Source organism: Tauraco erythrolophus, chromosome Z (assembly GCF_009769465.1).
Source record: "Tauraco erythrolophus isolate bTauEry1 chromosome Z, bTauEry1.pri, whole genome shotgun sequence".
NCBI classification, from domain to species: Eukaryota; Metazoa; Chordata; class Aves; order Musophagiformes; family Musophagidae; genus Tauraco; species Tauraco erythrolophus.
In genome coordinates, this window is record NC_141496.1 from 11,654,708 (window position 1) to 11,675,796 (window position 21,089).

A 21,089-nucleotide genomic window follows, 5' to 3' on the forward strand; every position below is an offset into this window, starting at 1 on the left:
CCTGCCAAGTTCTCCTCCAGGGTCAACTTTGGCCTGGGGCACTTTTCTTTGCAGAAAGGGTCAGGCTGTGGGCTTTCACAGAAGGAGTGGCTGGATTGTGCCCATGTGGTCCCACCTATCAACAGGACCGAGGAGCTGATGTCTAGAGAGGGAGAAAAGAGCAGGACAAACACAGGGGGTGCTTCTGCCATCCCTCCCCTCCATCAGCTGCCTGCAGCCTCCCCAGGCTCACCGGGCAGCTCAGTGTTTACCGCCCTGGTTGGTGTCTTCTGCTATGGATTAATTTAGTTACTATTTCCCCCAAAATGTTGACAGCCACAGCATCAACATGGGCTTCCCTAATTAATCACACTTTGTGTGAAAAAGCACTTTCTTTTGCTTGTTTTCCTTTGCTGCCCCTTAATTATTTTATTAGGAGAAAGAGCAAGCAGTCCTTCTCTGGTCATCCTCTCCATGTCACTCATCATTTCTTAGATGTCTATCACATCTCTGCTCAGTTATATCCTTTTACGGATGAAGGAATTGAGTCTGTTAAGCCATCTGTATGCCAGGGCTGTTTCCAGCCTTTGCTTTTCCCTGTTTTCTCTCTCTGCTCTGTTTTCAGCTGAACTGTACTCCTAAAGGCACAGGGACAGATTTGTGTGCAGCTTGTAGAGCACAGCACTTTCCGTTTTCTTCTCAGTCCCTTTCTTTTGCGTTTTCAGTTGCCACTGAGCCACTGTTTTCAGGGAAGCGAGCATGATGACCCCAAGATATGTTTCCACAGAGGCTGCAGCTCATTAGGAGCCCCAAGTGCATAAGGAAAGCAAGGCTTGATTTTCCCCAAGTGCATCTCTATGTGTTCATCAACACGTTGTGACCACCTGGTGGTCTGTACCGTGAAGTCTTTCTGCAATGCTTTTGCACCCAGCTGTAATTTGGCTGCCCTGACAGCTGCAGCACCACGCTGTGTCCTCTCACTGCCTTGTCCTCCTTCTCCCTGTGAGTTACGAGGGTATTGGGCATCTCTGATCCAGCTCTGATCCCTGTCAAACTTCACCGGTGACGTCTTCTACTGCCATGTCCGACCGCTTGCTCCCACCTTTGATCTCCTGACCTTTAGCTACTATAAATCCTATCAAGGACTTTCCTCGTGTGTCAGAGCTGGTTGGTTTTCTGGGGAGGCACCTTGTCCAATGTGTTTTTGAAACTTAGGAGTCTTTTGGGAACTGAACCGCCCTTGTCTGTGCATAAATGCTCGATGAAGCTTTGAAGGGACATCATCCCTGCTCATCCACCTGTCCTGCTTCACCCCGTGTCATGTGCACGCACACGCGGTTTTGTTCTTGCCACATGCGGCTCGGTACAGCCAGTGTAGCTCATGGGAAAGGCTCAATTGCTGAGGATTGTTAATGAATGTCAGCTCAAGCTCCTGTCCAGAAAATTCAATTAGGCGGCCAGTTCCCAATGAGCTGTATTGCCCAACTTGCAAGACGCTAAATCAAGCAGCTTGGCAAGGTGTTGTGTTGTTGCAGAGAGAGGAGGCGTCATGAGTTGCTTCCCAAAGCATGGCGTGGTTAGATTGCAGTCCTCCCGCCTGATTTCCTGGGCAGAGAATTGCATGGGCACCTGCCTGCTTCCTGTCTCCACTAGTAAATAACTTGAGTTTGCTGGTGACAAGTCTTGGGGCTCCGTCACCTCTCTGCTGGGAGTTTCTGGTGTGTCCATTTGGTTTGTATCCTGCAACAAGCCACGTAGATGTGGGAGTGGCAATGACTTGCTGGTGTGGGCGCCTGCCTGTGCTGTGAGGCATTTGGCTGGTGCAGTCCTGACATGTGTCCCCTAAGGTAAAGGTCAGAGGGAAGCATCTTGTGAGACAGAGATAGTCCATGAGTCCTGATCCCTTCATCCTTACCAGCTGAGTCACTCTGACCTAAGGTTAAAATAAATCATTATCAGGATTATCAGGGCCAGAAGGAGAACCTGGACATCCCTGGCCACCAACACAGTGTCAGTCCATGCCCCAGTCCTTCCTTTACTTCCTATACAAGCAATACGAAGTGTTCAAGGCCAGGTTGGATGAGGCTTTGAGCAACCTGGTCTGGGGGAACGTGTCTCTGCAGGTAGCAGGGGGGTCGGAACAACATGATCTTTGAGGACCCTTCCAAACCAAACCATTCTATGGTTCTATGATAGTAATACACTATTTCCAGGGCAGCCTGGCCCACGGGGCTCTGAGCTCATCTGTTTTTCTCCTCTTTCTCCCGACAGACAGCCACATCCAGTACGAGCGGGTAGGCGCCGATGTGACCATGAAGTGCGGCTCCATGGACTGGGATGCAGCCGTGACCTGGACGGCCAATGGCACCGACATCGATGAGTCCCACCTGAACGGGTCCTACCTGATCCTGAAGAACGTTGACCTGACGCAGAGTGGCCAGTACTCCTGCTACGAGGGCTCCTCCTGGCACCTCAAATACCAGACTTACCTGAGGGTGGGAAGTGAGTACCCCAACACGTGACACTGAGGGGGACAGAGCCCTCTCTGCTCCCATATTGACCCTTCACAGCCCCCTCCTGCCATGCCAATCCCTATACTTTCTATACATATGGTTGCCTGCTGCACTCTGCCATACAAGCTCCCCATGGCACACTAATCCCAGCAGCAGGATGCTGGAATCAGCCTCTCCTGCCCCAAACTTTGCATCAAAGCAGGTAAATTAAATGATGTCCCAGGAATAATTTGGGAATGGATGTTGCTCCTCCATCCAGCCCAGTGCCACAGCCACCATCTCTCCAGGTCGAAAGAGTTGGGGCTGAGCTGCCAGAGGGAACTGCAGCCGGGAAGGAGAAGTCCTGGCTGGGTTGTTGTTTCAGAGAAGACACACAGTTGTTTCAGAGAAGCAGCCGAAAGGTGGTGGCAGTTGCTGTGTGTTTGCAGGAGCCCCTGTGCACGGGGGCATGTTGGAGGACAGCTGCATGGTTCCCAGCGTTTTGCATCTCTGAAGCACAAGATGCGCTGATTCGCAGGTCTCGGAGCAGGAGATAAGAGTTGTGCTATATTTCAAGTGATGCTGGGAGCTGATAGCAGCAGCGTGCTTGGTGGGCAGCTGATAGCAATGGTGTGTTTGGCAGTATGGCATCTGCAACTGGCAGCAGTGGGTTGTCTGGAGCACCAGCGGGCGTAGCTGGTGGTGGGACGGTGACTGCTGCGGAGGTTGCTGCAAGGCATCAGCTGGGACCCCCACCAGGTGCATGGTGTAGGTGACTGTACGTTCCCAGGTTTGGGAGATGCAGCTGAGCCTTTCTCTGCTCCTTGTCTCCCCTTCAGCACCTTGCATCAGAACCAGGGTGGTGTTTCCATCCTAGACCATGGTCCAGGGGCAAAGGGTTGCAGGGGGACCAGCCAAAAGCCTGTGTAAGCCTTGCAGATCAGACAGGAGAGACTCCCTGCACCTGTAGGTCACACTAAATGAATCCAAGTTTCAGGGATGCTGCACAGTGCCCAACTTATGGTTTTGGTGTCTGCTGGGAGGGATCCTGGCATGTGAGCCGAGGGGAAGGGGTGCTGGAAGAAGCTGAAAGGCTGCCAAGAGGGGCAGCAGTCAGCGTAGGACAGAGGGTGCAGCATTAAGTAGGTCTCGGGGCGGGGAGCAGGGCAGACAAAAAGGCAGTGGCAGATGAGTGAGGGTCATTTCAGCCATGCTGTTGGGGTGAGGAGGCGCTCATGGGTGGTTTGGAGCCAAGGAAGGCAGGACTCGGGTGCAGGGCAGGCAGCAGCAGGAGGAGGTGATGTGGCTCGTCTGCTTGGGCATGTGCTTGCCAGATCCCATCCAGGAGAGGGTCACAGGACGTGGCAGTGCACGGGGGGCTGCAGCCCAGGTCTGGAGGAGACGAAGGGACTGGGGAGGGGGGCTGCAGCCTCCAACTGCCTCCTCCACAGCTGTGGCATCGCCGTGGCTTTGCAATGGCTCTTCCATCTGCTAAGCACCTCGCTAATAGTAATCCCTGTCAATCCACTCAGGGGCCCATGGGAATTGCTTAGCATTAGAGCCCAAATCCTGCTGTTTCCTATTACCACGTATTCCCATTTGCTGACGGCTCACAGCTTCCCTGAGCGCCAAGCAGCTGAGGAGCCCAATCAGACACCACAGAGGCCACCAGCCTTGGGAGAGAGAATGACAAATAAGTAAGCAAATGCCCAGTGTTGTTAATGCAATTAAGTATGCAAGGAACTAATCAGGTGAGACACTTTTAGTGGTAATTAATTTAATTGCCTGGATTTTAATTTAATGTTCTCTGTGAGGTTTCTTTTCCCAGTGCTGCCACTCCCAGCCTCTGCCTGCACACTCCCCCCAACTTTCTTGCCTCTGTGGGGCATGATTGGTTCCCTGGAGGTGCATGGGCTGCTGTGGGTTTGGGAGCATCCCAGGAGGGGATGTGGATAGGGATGGAGATGATGGAGATGATGGAGATGATGGAGATGGGGATGGGGATGGGTGGCTTGCAGGAGGTTTGCAGCATGTGCCTGCGATAGCTTCCCTGCTGCAGCTGAGTGCACTGGGAGCCCAAACCTGGGATTTGAGGGATCTTGGACTCATTTTGTTCCAATTGTGCGGGAATTTAAAGGAAAACAGGACCGTGCCTGCATTTTCCCCTCTTACTGCGGCAACAAAAAAGATGATGGCAGCAGGAGTGAGGGGCTGGGGGTCACATGCAGAGAAGTGCTAAGGATCTCATTAAATAAACAATGGATCCTGGAGCGTGCCCCCCAAGCAAGGCAGGGGCGCTCCCGGGCAGACAGCACTGTAGGAAGGATGTGGGGAGGGAGCGGAGAAGTGGCGAGGACCAGAAAAGGTTGACAATTAGCAACATGAGCTCCGTTGTTGGGGTCAGCAAGCATAGGGATAAAGGGAGACCTGCCAGGAGTCAAGCTGAGCGAGATGTTGCAGAGGAAATGAAAACGGGGGTTAGCCGTATAAATACAGAGCAAACGAGGAGAGAAGAGCGGAGCTGACTATGCAGGCAGGGGAGATTAAAGGTAAACTTGGCAGAGCCCAATACCAAATGAAGCCCGCCGGGTCTGAGCGGCGATGCCGAGAGTGAGGGCAGCACCGGCTGAGGGAGAGGAGGGAGGATATAACCTGGAGATGGTCCTCCACCATGCAGACACCTTCAAAGAAAATGATGCATTGAAGGCCTAGGGAGCACCTCATCCCCAGATGAGGACGTCTCCCGTTCATTAGCAAGGCTCATTAGTGGCTGAGATGTCAGCAGCGGTACCCCGTGCTGTGGGGAGAGGCGACACGTCTCCTGTGCTCTAGGAGAGGAAGGATCCCGGTCAGACAGCCTGACCCCGCAGCACAGCGGGGCTGCAGGGCCCGCTTGGAAGAGGGAGCAATTAAAGACGTGGAGACGCATGGAAAAAGGGAGAGAAATATCAGGGGGACTTGCCAGGGATGTATCACACCAGATTAACCTGATAGCTCTCTTCAATAAGGGAACTGATTTCCTAAGCCCAGAAATGTGGTCAATGTAATCTGTCTTGACTTCAGTGAAGTATTTGCTATGATGCCACATGGGAAATTATGAGTTAAACCAGAGAAAATGTGGATTAGTACAAGAGTTGGAACACAGCTTAGGAAATGGCTAAAGGGGATCAGATTGTGCTGAAAGGGGAGCTGCTGGGAGGGATGGGGAAGCTTCAGCATCAGCCTTTGGACTGCTCTCAGTGGTGTTTCCCATAATTGCTCTGGCCTATGAGGACCAAGGAACTCTATTGGGATGTGCCAGTGCCTACGGGGGGACCCAGGGATTTCTGGGGTGAGGATTTCATGCTGGAGGGGCCAGGATGCTATGCAATGGTGCAAAAGGCACAGGGTGCGTGAAGGTATCTCGTCAATGTCTTTCAGCATATGGGTGGGAGGACATGAGTAGCTCAACTGGTCTTTGGGGTAGGGTTTGACACCCAGGTCCACATCATGGGAGATGTGGCCGGTAGCCCAACAGCACTGCGCAAAAGCTGGGGGTAGTGAGGCTGTCGCGTCCCCTGCAGAGAAAAGGACATCGGTGGACATGCAGTCGGGACAGTGTGCATCAAGGGATGGGATGAACAATGGATGGAGAGCCCACCTAGAAGAGGAGGAAGAGTCCACCGGCGTGCTTGTGCTTAGGGGTCCCAGATCACCCGTCTCTAGGGTGTGAAGCACCCAAGCACAAACCACCCCAGAGCAAGGTGGCACTTCTCCAGGGCAGCGTCTTCCAGGGGTCTTCAAGCAGCAATGTGTTGCTCTTCCTCCTTTTTTCAGACAGCTGAGCATAGGGTGAAGCACAGAAAAGCAACCAGCATACTCTGTGTTCATCTCCAGTGGATCACCTGCCCCGTAGCCTGAAGAACAGCAGATGCCAGAGAGTGGCCAGAAGCAGCAGGCAATGGAGCCAGAGCTTTTTGCATGGCAGGCGACCCTGGATTGAGCCTGAGGCTGAGCGCCAGGAGTGAGCAGGCGAGAAGGGAAGGTTCTGGGTACTGGGATCACGGCACCGGGCTCCCAGCTGCCCTAAGAGCCACAGTTTTGCCTTTGGAAACGCGCGGATGGAGGGCCCAGGGATGAATATAACAAAGACATTGGGAAATAATGCGCTCTTGAGGTTTGGCACACGGCTCCGTGCATTACAGAATGTTATAAAAATACTGCTAATGGGCCAGAGAGGAGTGGAAACGCGCGGCAGAAAGGCTGCCAGAAGCCGGAGAGCGCACATGGGAGCAGGGAGGCCTTGTGTGCAAAGAGGGGAGGGAGGGAGGCAGCCAGGGCGGGCGTCCGTCCTTCCGCTCCCATCCCTCCATCCCTTTCTAACCTGCTTATCTTCATCCTGACCTGGTGGCTCTGCCCATTCACCCCTCTCCTTTCACCCCCTCGCCCAGCTTTGGGGATGCCCAAGTGCTCCCGGCTGTGCCACTGACCTCTGCCGCTATATCAGCTGCCTAATGAGGCTGCTGCCTGGTGGGCTGGGGTGCAAGCAGGGGTGGGGTCTGCATGGGAGAGAAAATAGGTAAAATCCTCTCCAGTAGCAGGGACACAGGTCAGGATGTGGCAGTGGAGTTACCCTTGGCGTCACAGTGGTGGGACAGGGGCTCATAGCCCAGTGCCAGCCCCGTGGGCATCACTGCCTCCCAGGCAGGGATGGGAAAGGGACTCGCAGAGGGCAAGCAGCTCTGGGCTGGCCTCCTTCCTCCGTGTCTGTCACTGCAGCGGCTGGCGAGAGAAAGGGGAAAAAACATGCGGTTTGACGGAAAACGACATGGAAAAACAACCAAATTAACAGAAAAACAAACAAAGCAAAACCAGAGAGAGGGAGGGGGGGGAAGGGGCAAAGCAACAGGAACCACATGTGAGCAGGGAGGCCGGGAGAGCCCGAGTGTGTTCTCTGGCCTGATTAGCAAGCGATCAAACATCGGCCACTAATAAATAATCAGAGCCTCCCTTTTCTCTGCCTTAGAAGTCCCTTTCCTCCCAGCTGGGCTCCAGCTGCAACCAGAGGGTTGGACTGCAGTTTGCATCTCTTTTTTTCTGGTTGTTTTTATAACTTTTTTCCTTTTTCACTCAACTGAAATAAAGAAGAAACAAAGAAGGTAACAACCTCTCAAGGCATGCACCTCTGGCTCCCTGGGAGAGGGATGCGACACCAGCGCAGGCATGAGCATCCCATGATGGGCACGGGCTAAGTGGTGGAGGAAGGCAGTGCTGGGGAGCAGTGTCTGTCTCCCTACCTCCGTAGGTTGGTTTGGTGGGAAAAACTGCAGGAAAGCACTGCCGACATGCTGACTTGGGAAAATAGAGGTTTGGCTGGCTCCAGCAGCCGGCAGCAAGGCTGCCTCTACCTCAGAGCAGAGTGCTGCCAGTCGGGCCAGCGCTCCTGCCGCTGGCGCAGATGCTGATGGAGAAGCACGGGCTCGAGGTCAGCCCATGCAGATACTTCCCTGCTCATGTCCGGCGATCTGTGATGCAAGGCTTGTTTTTTTTTAAAAAAAAGCCCTTTTGATTAATTTTTCCCCTATGAACTTATCCAATCCCTTCCCGTGGCCATGTAAACTGAGGCTGTTTCAAGAACAGCAAGTTAAACACCGCTGTGACTGTTCCCTGGCACTGGGGCCAGCTGGCAGAGAGCAGCACCCGCCCCTGCAATTCGTCCCTCTCTTTCTCCAAATGTCCCCCTGCCCCTTGGGGATGGCCCCACACACGGTCAGCCTAAGGCTGTGCCCAAGCAGTGTTTGGGGCAGGACTACGTTAACCTGGACCAAACCTATGGCAGGGATGGAGCTAATAAATTTAAGCATGTGGCCACTAATGTTCCAGCATCAGCAGATGCATCTCAAAAATGTTGGGTTTATTGCTGTGGATGCATTTGATTTTTCCCCACGAGTTTGCAGCACTGGGGACTGGGAAGGTGCAGTGGCTCTTGGGGGCTCCATGGCCAAGCATCAACCCATGACTCCCAAGGACCATGGAAAGGCGATGTTAAAGATGAGGTCAACCAGATTGCAGGAGCGCTTCGTTATTGAAATTCAGCTTCATTTCACGAGGCAACCCATGCTCTCCGATCGCCACCATTCCACACCAAGCTGTTTATCTTTTGATTCATGGCTGGGAAAACGCAATGGACGAACTTTTCTGCCTGTGCCCAGATTTTGGGTCTTGGCCCAGCTGGGAGCTGGAAAGGCACACTGGCTAATGATATGTAAATTGCCATCCAGGCTTTTTCAGGAGAAGGCCAAAAAAAAAAAAACCCCACCCAAAAACCCCACCGCACTCCCAAATGCAATTAGTGCTAATCGAATTAGGAGCTGGACTAGAAAAACAAACACATTTGCAGACAGCGGGCGACCTTTCTGCCCCATCCTGTGGGATGCACGCTGCCGTGCCGCAGCGGGAAGGGCCGAAGGAAGCGGTGCCCTGTGGCCCGTGTGTGCACACACTCGCATGCTCGCACCCACGCGTGCACGCGCCCGCGCCCCGCTGCGTTCCTCCCGTCCTTCCCCTTGCCGGGCTGGGCAGCCTGCCCAGCTGCAGCATAGCAGAGTGATGCTTCTTTGGCTCGCTACGTTAAATATGATAATCTGGGGCAGCCGGTGTCAGAAACAATAAAAATATTCCCTCTCCCATCCTTGCAGCCCCCCCCTTCGTGCAGGGGGGCTGGGGGCGGCAAGGAGCGTGTGGCGGCAGAGCGAGCGGAGCGGCACGTGGCATTTATTCGGTGCCGCGGCACGGGACCGCAGCACTGGCAGCTCTGCCCTGGCCTCACCAATGCTGTGGTCTGCAAAGCCGCTGCCCGAGGGAAAAACATGCCCGGGAGGTGGCCAACACATGCGGTGTCCCATGTCCCGTGGCAGGTTCTTGCCGACACCTGAAGGCACGTGGCCCCGCACTTGAGCCCACCAACTGATGAGCTCATATCAGGTTGGGTGCTATGGAAAGCTCATAGCATAGCTTCACCCTTCAGCTGAGTTGTGGCAGGAGCATCACATGTCCTGAGGGCACCGCGAAGCAGAGAAAGTGGTCACTCCCTTACCAGCCCACTCCCCAGGGTAGAGGTGGGGGAGTCCCGGGGTTGCCAGTGACCAGTCAGAGCCAGGGATGGAGCATCCATCAGAGAGAGGTTGCTTTTAGGGACTAGAACTCACTTGATGAGCAGCTGATGGGGTCCCAAGCTTTGGATCGATGTATGAAATGAGCCCAGAGGCTCCCTGTGCATCGCCTCCTGCAGCCAGACTGGGGACAAGCTCATGAGATGGAAAGAGTCAGGCTGTCCCCCTGCCCTGTCCCAGCAGCTGCTGGGCTGGAGGAGGAGAGGAAAAAGGGCTTTGGGGCTTGTCAGCTCTCTGGGAAACGCTCCCTATCTTCAGAATGCCAAAGGCTGCGTGCCGTGCCAGGGTCCCGTGTCCCGGGCAGATGGCAGCACAGCCTCCTCCTGCTCTCCTGAGGTTTGTTTATCCTTCTTAACATGACAAAAACAGCGCCATAATTAAAGAAGCCCAAGTTCAGTCTAAACAGCTTCCCACAACCCCTGCTCCCTGTGCCAGGAATCAGGGATGTCCGGGACTGGGAGGACAAAGCCGCCTTGGCGGCTGGCTGGGACTGTCCATGCTGGGGGGAGCGGAGGGGACACACGCTGGCGGCACGGCACTGTTTGCGCTGGCCTCTGTGCCAGGAAGGATTTTGTCTTGGCTGCTCCTAAGTGCCCCTTGTCAAAATATTTGGCGTGAGCTTCCTGCCACCCGCCAGCGGTGGGTCACCAGCTTCGGATGCACTGGGAAGAGAGGGACTGACCAGGATGTGGCCACCTGCTGTTGCTGCAGCCATGAGGCAGGGAGCAAAGGGGAGGATGCTGCAGGTGTGGATACCACTTTTTCTTCCTCACCCACAACTCCACGCAGCTGTGGAGCTTAAATAAAATCACAGTCTGCTTCCCAGATGATGCTGGACGAAGAAATTCCATCATCAGCATGGGGTATGGCTCTTGCCGGTCACCAGCGACATGTGCTCTTGTCTGTGGGGACCCTGGCCAGGTATTCTCCCTGGGGATAAGAAGCCCCCACAGTGAGGACCCTCTGCAGCCCCATCCCTCCTGCCTGCAAGGAGAGGAGATGGCAGACAGCAACAAATTCTTATCTCTTCCCAGCTCCCAGTGCTTCTCCATCCCTCTCTGAAATTGCTGGGAATCACAGTGGAGCCTGGGCGGGCAGTGAGGTCCTGGCAGAGGGCTTGGCAGGGTCGGAGCAGGATCCAGTGTACTTCAGCATGAAAGACATTGTCGTTAGCTGTGGTTTCTCGAGCCGGTGCGTCTGCTGTAAATAATTTAGCAGAGTAAATGTGTGCTAACAGCAGGTCAGGGTGGGGAGGATGGGAGAGGGAGGAGAGTCCTGGGTCTGGAAAGCAGGGAAGGGCACTGGGAATAAAGTGAGATTATTTTCCTGCTGTTAGCAGGACGGGGTGGTGTCTCCCTGCCGGAAAAGGAGTCAGAGGGTTCCCATGCCCGATGGATCCCTTCTCTCCCCCGTCCCCTCCCGAGCTGTCAGCATCGGTACCAGAGGCAACTGCAGGACAACTTCCAGTTGCTCTTGCTCCAAGCACTTTAATGCTGTTTAAACAATTATGCAGTTGATAAATTTTGACAAGAATAGATAGAAATAGCCTGGGAGAGCCACGCAGTAGAAATGCTCTAAACAGATGTCCCTTTTCTCCCCCTCCTCTGCTCCCTGGGGGTCTTTATCGTTTGCTGCCAACTAAACAAGGCAGCATTTGCTTGAGTCAGGATGGTGGGGAGGGGGAGGAAAATGCCATATTAAAATGGTTTATGATACCGTCCCTAGGGTGACGGCTGCTTGTTTTCTCGCCAGGATGGTCTTCTCTGCAGTGACGGGAGTCGTGCACGGCCTACCGAGTGTGGATGTGGCTTAACAGTGGGCCAGCCGTCCCTCTCCTCACCGGCTCGCCGGGTACCAGACTGGTCAGCCTGACTGCTGGTGTTGGAGCAGAGGGAGAGGGGCACAGGGCATTTGTCAAAAGCAAGCGAAATTGGGTCTTGCTCCGGGGATGTGAAGAGCTGTAGCCCAGCAGTGCCCATGCAGCAGGGTTGAGGCAGGGAGGCAGCAGACCAAGGTGGCTCCCTGGCACTGGGGTTTGTCCCAACTGAGAGGTGTGGAGGACACGGTGACCACAAAACCAGAGCTGGACCGGAGTCAGGTCCACAGGGAAAACTTTACATCTTGCATGGCTGAGCTCAGACATGTAGGGAGAGGAGATGGATGCTGCTGTCCATCTCTGTAGGCCAGGGCATTACTCAACGGGGGACATTTGGAGCCAGGGCTGAGATTTTGGTGCTATATCTTTGCTCAGCTTGGGCTGCCTTAGCTGAGCACACCCCAACTCAGTGCATGTTCCACGAAGAGCAGCCTTACGTGGTGTGGGCTGTCATATGCCGGGTGTGTGTATGCCCTGCCCTCTTGGTCAGGGGAGAAAGCAGAGGTCTGTGAACGACTCTGCCTTACGACTGCTTTCGGGATGCTGTGCAACCTGTGTTGGTCTGAGCCAGTGCCTGGGGACTCCGGCAGGCTGGAGTCAGGGAGCTGTGAAATACGTTGTGTGTACAGCAAACGGGCTGGTATTCATCGGCTGTCATTGTCTTTGGGGTTCATGTGGTGCTGTACACTTTTTTTGAGGAATAGCTGCCTTGCTGAATCCCAACAGGGGACAGTGTGTTCTGTGAGTCCCACCACACACTTCTCTCAGGGAAGCACCCAAGGCAATTTGGGATCCCAAAGCCATCTCTGCAGCGAGTCGAGAGCCCAAAGCATCCGGCACAGCACAGGCGTTTGTCTGAGTGCAGAGCAGAAAGTGCTGAGCAGGAAGGTGCCGTGTGGGTGTCTCCATGCAGGTGTCGGTCCAGGGCACGATGACCTGCCTGTGCATCCCTGCCTGCGTGCCACAGCATCCCTAGCCTACAGCACTGTGGTAGCATGGCCCAGCGGGCAGCTCTTGCTCGAAAAATGGTGTGCAATGGCTTCAAATGTGCCTGTGGCTGCTGTGGATCTCAGCATGGAGGGTCTCTGGCTGTTTTGGCTCTGTTCTGACTCCAGGTTGTTTTCTTGATGCTCAGTCCTACGGTACAGGCTTTGTCTCCACTTGCTGTGTTTGGACCCAAGCTGCTTCCCCTTCCCTCCATGTCCGACTTTCCTGAGTCACCAGCCAGGCACAGCTGCCTTCTGCCAAATGCTCTTTGGCCTCATCAGCTTCTTCCTCCTCTTCCTCCCTTGCCCTCACCAAAACCCAGGGATCTGGACTCCAGTGCTGCGCTGGGGACACAGGACAGCCCTTGCCACCTCCCATTCCCCTCCCTGCCAGGGCGAAGAGCCCCAGCTCAGTGAGAAGCAGGGAGGTCAGAGCCGAAATTAAAAGGCAGAAAGGGAAGCTGAGGCACAGACTGGGTGATTTCCCAAAGCCACACAACTGCGCTTAGAAACCAGACTGGTGATTCAGAGCCCTCCTCACCCTACCTGGCTTCCCAGATGGACTGTGCTGGGTTGTCCCCCCACGCCCCAGGGCTTCACCCACAGCAGGCCACCCCGAGGATACAGCACAGCCCGGCCACACAGAACTAGGTGCCTCTGCACCGCACCACGGAGCAGGATAGCTCACCAACAGCCAGCCTGGAGGCTTCACTGGTGGGCAACCTCCATACATCCTCCCCTTTCTGCCACAGCCTCCATCATCTAGCCCTTCCTTCTATCCCTCCTTCTCCTCCCACTGCCCGGCCAAGCGAGCCAGAGCTGTCTGAGCTAGCTGTGGCTAGCCACTTATGTGGGTTTGCTTCCTCTTCCCTTCTGCTCCCTGCAGCAACTCTTGATCTGCAGCACAGAGAGAGAACTGCAAAGCTTGGGAAGGAAGGAATCCCTGTACCAACAATTGGCCTGCCACATTGGGCAGATGTGGTGAAATAAGGTCCAAAATCAGATCTCTGCACTCCTCCTGGAGAACAGAGCATGGAGGGAGGTAGCTGGTCCCATGGCCACCCCTGCTACTCACGTTAATGCAAAGCAGGTGGGAAAACACTGCTGGCTTGGGGACTGAGCAAGAGCACTTGGTTACTCCTTGCTGCAAGTCCTGGTGGTGACACATTGCTTTTGCAAACCAGACTTCCCTTGCTGGAGCAGCATGAGCACACCAACGACGCTCCCATCGCTTCTGGAGACTCAGAAGGGGAAACACCACTCACTTTTTTAATCCGCCAAGGCAGTGTTCGTGGGTGCAATTTTTGCCGTAGCGGCACAGTGTTGCGTTAGCAGTGCCACGGGGGCTGCCTTGTCAGCCTGCCGAGGATGCTGAGGGTTTTGTTCAGAAGTGAAAAAAAGAGCAGTGGGCTTTTTCATGGGCATTAAAAAGCTCACAAAGCCGCCGTGACACATAGTCAGTGCAGGCGTCGTTTTGCTGCATTCCCTTCCCTTGCTTCCCCGTCTCCTGGTGACTGGTGGGTCAGAGCTAACCTCAGGGATGATTCTTATTTGGGGTGAGCGGAGCAGCTGCCTGGGGCTGACAGAGGTGCAAGGTCTGCTCGGCCATTCACCTCCAGCGCTCAATTATGATGAAAAAAAAAGCAAAATTGCGGAGAGCACAGAAGATACCCCATGCAGGAGACTGCCAGGATGGAGGCAGCCCAAACTGTGAGTTTGTGTTGGGACAGGCCGGCCAAAAAGACCATGTTGGGGCTTTTGGAGCCAAGATCGAGCCAGCTCTGCCAAATGCTATATATGTCTGATGAGGAGGCAATTTTACTTCTTTGCAGATCTGTCCCGGGACGTTATGGTAAGAGTAATTTGAGAAGGTCCTTGGAAAACTAGGGAAAGTGCAGAAGGATGCAAAGGGAGTGGAGGGGACTGCCATAAGCAGAAAGACTTAAAATAGTCTGTTCAGTGACTTCAAAAAGAGCTGGAAAGATGCCTTGACTCCCGTTGGTAATTACCTCCAAGTGGAGAAGATACTTGGGTACTAAACCAGCAAGCAAAGCCATAACTAGAGCCAATGACTGGAAGCTGAGCGCAGCCACATTCAAATTAGAAATGAGGCTCATATTTTTAATAGAAAAAATGATTAAGCATCGGAACAAACTGCCAAAAGCAGTGGCGGCTCCTCTGTCACTTGTTATCCGCAGAGTAAGGCTGATTGCCTCGCTGAAAGATGATCCGGTCAAACGCGAGTTATTGGGCTCAGTAGAGGGGTAACGGAGGGACGTAATGGCCTGTGCAACCCAGGAGGTCAGGTGAGATAAACTAATTTTCTACTGTGGCCTTCAAGTCGGTGAGTTAAGGAGGGTGCATATCCCTGTCTTGCAGATTTAGCTTCACAGTGGCTGTTTCTTTCGTTAGATAATGTGAGTGGGGTGCTTGGTGGTGCAGAGCTGGGGTGCTTGGTGGTGCAGAGCTGGGGTGCTTGGTGGTGCAGAGCTGGGCTGCAGGGACAAACCTGCAGCACAGCAGGTTGTGGGGCATTCAGAGGATGCTGCAAGTCCCTGCCAAGACTATGCCCCTCGTCCCCTGCATCTTCTGAGATACCTGGTGCTCATAACCTGGCCTGAAAGACGACAGGAGAGTGAAGTTTATAAGGAGCAAAATGAGGGAGGTGGGGAAGGGCAGAGCTTCCCTTGCTGGGTCTGAACTGAATTAGTCCAACCCTGTGCAGGGATGCTGTGGGACAGTGATGGGATGGCGACACTGGTGGCTTTCCAAATGTCTCAGCCAGCCGCGCTCCCTGGAGCAGCGAGCTGCTCCAGCAGTGCAGGAGGTTAAATGAAGTGCTGGAGGCATCTGCAAATGATCACCTTGCAAGAAGGTGCCTGGGAAGGGGAGGGTTGGCCGCAGTCCTGCAGAGCTCAGGAGGAGCACTGCTCTTCGCCCCGCTCCATCTTGGCTCCCAAGAACCTCAGCTTTTTGTGCGCCCTGCTCCCAGCCAGGCTGCAGAGAGGAGCTGAGCAGCAGCTCAGCACTGGGGCATCTGCAAGGCACGGGGAAGGCAGAAAAGCCAAACGGACCAAAATGGGATGAGGTGACTGAGAAGGCAAAGGGGTAAGGGTGGCAGAGAGGAAAAACTCATGTGAGACATTAGCCCAAAGGAGAGGAAGCTCCTGACACCCTCCTCCGAAGGAGGGATTGACAGAGAGCTTTTGATGAGGAGCCAAATGGAGATAATGTGCCATCAGATGGTGGTGGTGGGGGAGCCGGGAGCAGCTCCCCGCGAACCTCTGCCTCCAGCCTGCAGACAGGAGCTTGGCACAGCACAGCCAGAAGCACTTACCTCCCATAATGGCCAGGCAGAGCCTCCCAGGCTGCCCCACCGGGAGCTGCCTCCCCAGCCGAGCTGGCACAAAGTCATGCCACAAAGCCGGCGGTGCTGCCTTGAGCCCCAGTGCTCCCAGCCCCTCCAACTGGGGGTGAGGCAGGTCCAGAGGGAGCAGCGGAGCAGCACACTGATTTGGGTTGTGAGTGGGTTAATTTATCTCTTTTTGAAGCTGTCTTACCCTTCCAGGAGCAAGAAGAGCCGTGCATCACTCAGGGGATGCCATGCACCCTGCAGGTCATGGTCCTGCGTCCTTGTCCGAAGGTGCTGACGTTGCACAGGGGACACGGCCCAGGGCAGGAGGAATCAGTGGTCCAGGGTAGCAAATGGACTGTGGCGGTCTTGCAACTGAGCTGGAGACGTGGGGTTTCAGGCTGGTGTTGCTTGTGGGCAAAGCAGCACCCACCACACGGGATTGTCCGCCGGCACCCTACAGACAGCAGGCATGGGTGAGCTGGCACAGGGCAGGCAGCCCCGCAGAGACACAAGAGGAGGAGGATGCAGCCCCAGCGCAGGGCTCCTGCCAGGCAGCTTTTCCCCACGAAGGAAGCTAACCCCGTCTGCATGCCGGTGGCTGCAGCCAGATGCAATCCGTGTGCATTTTGGCCGGAGGAGCTGGCTCCCCTCGTGCTGTGAGGGCCAAGTCGCGTTCACCTACCACCGCTCAGCAGCAGCACTGCCTGCTTTGCATGAAAGAGCCACTTTGATTGCTGACATCTGTAGGCAATCAGATAAGAATTAGGGTTATTCCTCTCGGCATAAATGGTATTTCTAATCTCATAATCCCTTAATATTGTTCTCACCAGGATATGGCCGCTGCTAATCCCCGAGAGTTTGTTCTTGGGCAAATTTCGGGGAAGCCAGGGAGGGGTGGGAGGAAGGGTTGGCCGCTTTCCCTCCCCTCGCCCCTAGAATCCCTCCTGCATATGAAACAGGCATGGAAGAGCTGGGCAGGATGCTAGCCAGAAGATGCGTACCTTGGGATGGAGGTGTTTGCAGAGCCCTCTCACCACTGCTGCACAGAGCCCCTGTGGGTCTGCCCGTCCATGTCCCTGCTCTGGGTTTGTCTCTTGGCTGTGCAGCTCTGTGGCACTGGCAGCAAGCTCCAGTCTGGTTTTGCCACTTGGCTGCTTTCCGAAAGCAGAGGCTGATCCCTGAGGAACAGCCTGGCGCCTCTGTTTGTGTGCTGGAGAGGTGCAGCAAGGGCGGCATCCTACTGCTGTGGGGTTGTAAAAGCCGAGGTCCTTAGGCAGCTGAGGGTGGTAGGTGCTTTGTAAGGACCTTGGGCTGCATTTAGCTTTAATTTTGCCTCCTCCTTGGGCTAGAGTGGGGAGAACTGCTTCGGTCACTGCTCCTTACCCCCTATCCTGATGTTGGTGCACTGGATATTGATGTGTTTCTCTCCAGCAACCCACTGTGGCCTTCCCTTCTGGTGACCTTGCAGGTATGATCAAAGTGAGAAGAAGGCTGGAAACCTCCTGCCATCTACCCAGAACAGGCAGTGATTGCCATTTTTCTTGTCCCTGCTGCATCTTTCCTTCCCAAGCCCATCTGAGCTGCACTGCGCCGGTTCCGGCAGCTAAAATGGAACCACGACACACGAGCTGCCTGCAGGAGCTGGGATGAAGCCCAGCCTGGGTCGTATCGGGCTCCCACTCTGCCTGTGAGCCCTGTGCAACCCATCGTGGTGCAGGGATGGAAAACCTGCCCCAGATCCTGTCCTGTCCCAATGCACAGGGGACATGTTAGCAGCTGCTCCAGGGAGCAGCTTGCAATGCAGAGGTGAGCAGAGGGGCTGGGTGTGCTGGTCTTTGTGGAAAAGGCTCTGTGCCTTTCCTGTCTGCTGGGTTCCTTCTGTTTTATAGCAGCTGTTGCTTCTCTTGCCACTTCGAGTTCTTCTCTCTTTTTATTCCGCAGCCAGGTTGGAGAGGCTGCTCTACTGCTTCAGTCACGTCCTGGGCATCTTCTTCATCTTAGCGAGGTGAAGGTGTTGGAGATGACTTGGTAGCAATAAATACCCAACAAGTCTGCATCTGTCTGTGAGTTTTTAGAGAAACCCATGCTGGTACAACAAGCCCACCGCATGGGCACGCAGCAGGGCAGAAGGTGCAGGAAAATGCCACTTACCCCTGTTAGCGTGCCCATCACAGTCCCCTCCATGCTCCGCTTACCAGCATTCTACCTGCCAGGGTACCAGCATCCCTCCCCTCCGCCATGCTGAAACATGTCCATCATTGCCTTGCAGCCCTGAGCGATTTGTTACTATAGCTACGTTTTTCCACGCAGGAAGAGCTCAGATCTCTGCCAGGCTGAGGTCTCCCTCTCATTTCTGCATGGATGGAAGGAAAGGAGAGGGCTTAGCCTTGAGGTCAGGCATTGCAGACCATGCCACAGGGATGCCATGGTGGCAGGACTAAAGACACAGTGGTGCAATGGTGTAACTTGTCTGGGAGTCCCTTAATATCTTGCAAACACCAAAACTCTGCAATGTTGCTGGGAAAAGATGGATGAATGGTTTTGGCTAGTAAGGAGCCAGCGAAACACCACGGTGCATTTCCCTCCTGCACTCTGAAGGCTGGCAATTGGAGAAGGAGCGAATGGGTACCCTCATTGCACTGAGACATGCTAGTTTTCAGATTCCTAAGGGTTTTGCCCAGAAAGGGGAAATTAAGTGGTTTTGCTGTTCACTGACACCTTCAGAAAAATGCCCGGAAAGTAAGATCCAGCTGAAAAAATTTGGTGAATCAGGGAGTTAGAGAATTAAGCACTTGGTTTAACATTTGGCTCATTTTATTTTTGTTTAGTGAGATTTTAATGTAATTGGAGGGAGCTCCAAAAGGAAAAGCCCTGGAAACTCAACCTGTCATTTAAAATCACCAGCAGCGAAAAAACTGCTGTCGTTGTGTTTCCACTGGAAGCAAAGAAGCTGCAAAGCTGCCACAAATGTGTGAAGCCCTTTGGCATGGCCAGATCCCTGGTGCCATCTCACCAAGCCCTGAGACACAGGAGGTGGGAAGGAGAGGGGTAAATCTGTGTCTGCTGGCATTGCGACCACGCACCTCTGCTCCTTCTCATGCTAGGACAGTGCTCTCTCCTTCCCTGGGATCTCCCTCCCTGCAGTACCACCACCCTTCTGCCCAGAATTCAGCCTTGCCCTGTGCCAAATCCTGAGCAGAGAACACTTGAGGGCAGATAGACATCCTGACCTGGCCTGGGGAAAGCTTTGGCCCAAGCCATGCCCACGTACTGAAAAGTGACACAGGGCATCGCGTCTGTGACGGGAGGGCAGTGACAGCATCCCCTGGACTCCGATGACCTCCAGAAGTGGGTTGCACCTGTGTTATCTCCATCCCCGTGGACAGCTCAGTCTCTGCCTCTTAAAACTTAGGACAGCCCGGTCTCTGCCTCTTAAAGCTTATTCAAACCAGCGCTTTTTCTCCTCGGGGCTGGGATAACATCTCCGCACATTGCCAAAGGCCCTCCTGGCTCCACTGTAATCACCCAGAGCTGCACCAGGAAAAGCAGATAATTAAATTCAGGCCCCAGCAAGCAGATACAGCGAGACGGCAGTCCTGCAGAGACTGTGTTTGGGGCAGGGGGCAGAAATTTCGGTCTTGATCTTCCCTGTAGCATCTGCCAGTGTGTGGCTGCTGAGCCAGGGACCCACTCCCCCCGTTCGACTGTGCCTCGCTGGCTTATCATTTCCAATCCTATCAGAAACAAAACTGCTGCTGCTTAATGCTTCATTACAGGCTGTTATGTGTCTCCTGCACTGCCCAAGAGAGCAGCAAGGAGGGCTCTGACTCTATTTAATAACTGTTTCATGGTCCCTAATTGACAGATAAAAACGCTACTAACTCAGTTTCATTGAACATAATCCATGGGCAGGAGCAGCGGTGCCCTTCTGGAGCCCAGGCGGCAGCACGAGTTTTGATCCATTATTTTGACATGGGAAATCTGTAACACGCTGATCTGCCATCGTGATGATGAGTTTACACCTCACTTTTTTCCTCTGTTGATTTGACTTTTACAACCTTGGGGGAATCTGTTGGAGAAGGACCTGGGGAAAGGTAGCCAGAGCAGACAAGAGGAAGTGAGATGGTGGCTGGTGCTTCATTTCAGAGGGCTGTTCCTGCAGGGGTCTGCAGCACCCCAGGCATGGTTTTTTGCAGCAAGAGTTGGCTTTGCCGAGAAGGTTGACTTTGCAGCACATCCCTGTGAGCTTCCATCTCTGGTTGCCTCAGGGCCATGCCTCATGCTGGCAGGTGCCCAGCCCCGGGACTGTCACCCTGTGGCTGTCAAGTTGAGCCACGCTTGTACCAAGGAAGAGACACCAAACCTTTTATTTCCGGTAGGAAAGCACTTGTACTTGCTCAGATGAAAGAGGAAAGGATTTATTCTTGCAAATTCAGAGATGGCAGGAAACCAAGGCATTTCTTTGTGCACTGTGCAGTTAGCAGGATCTCATCAGGGCCTGGGGGTTTCCCCTGCTCCTTTTTGCTGGTGCAGGTGACCAAATGACCCAGACTTCTTCCGTGCTCTGCACTGAGAAGTGCCAGCCAGACATCACCCCAAGGATGCACACACGATCACACAGCCAAAAACGCAGGGCCAGGATATGCAAATAGTAACGAGGAGTGTTACAGAGATGGGATTCAAAAGCCACACGCTGGACCTGAAACCTGCTATTCAACCTAAACACTTGGGGATTTGCTTTATCAGTCTCCAGCTGGGGCCAGCACTTGAAAAAAGTATTTGGAAGTGAGATTTTTCAGGGGTTTCTCCTCCCAACGCAGTGGCAGGAAACTTAATTAACAGCTGGGAATCCCACAGGGAGCGGATCCAGAGGAGGGCCACAAAGACGATCCAAGGGCTGGAGCACCTCTGCTATGACGACAGGCTGAGAGAGTTGGGGCTGTTCAGCCTGGACAAGAGAAGGCTCCAGGGTGATCTTATAGCAGCTTTCCAGTACTTAAAGGGCCTACAGGAAAGCTGGAGAGGGACTTTTTATAAGGGCGTGTAATGATAGGACAAGGGGCAATGGGTTTAAACTGAAAGAGGGGAGATTTAGATTAGATATAAGGAAGGAATTTTTCACTGTGAGGGTGGTGAGGCACTGGAACAGGTTTCCCAGAGAAGTTGTGGGTGGCCCATCCCTGGAAGTGTTCAAGGCCAGATTGGATGAAACTTTGGGCAACCTGTTGTAGTGGAGGGTTTCCGTGCCCA

The 21,089-nt window shown here is 54.1% G+C and overlaps 1 protein-coding gene across 1 annotated transcript in view; it reads left to right on the forward strand.

Annotated features, from left to right (window-relative positions):
• Positions 1-21,089, forward strand: part of CNTFR (ciliary neurotrophic factor receptor) — a 212,111-nt gene that overhangs the window by 151,137 nt on the left and 39,885 nt on the right. The window contains exon 4 of the mRNA XM_086629731.1: positions 2,251-2,481. Within this exon, the coding sequence (XP_086485857.1) occupies positions 2,251-2,481 (231 nt within the window). The remainder of the gene's footprint in view (positions 1-2,250; positions 2,482-21,089) is intronic.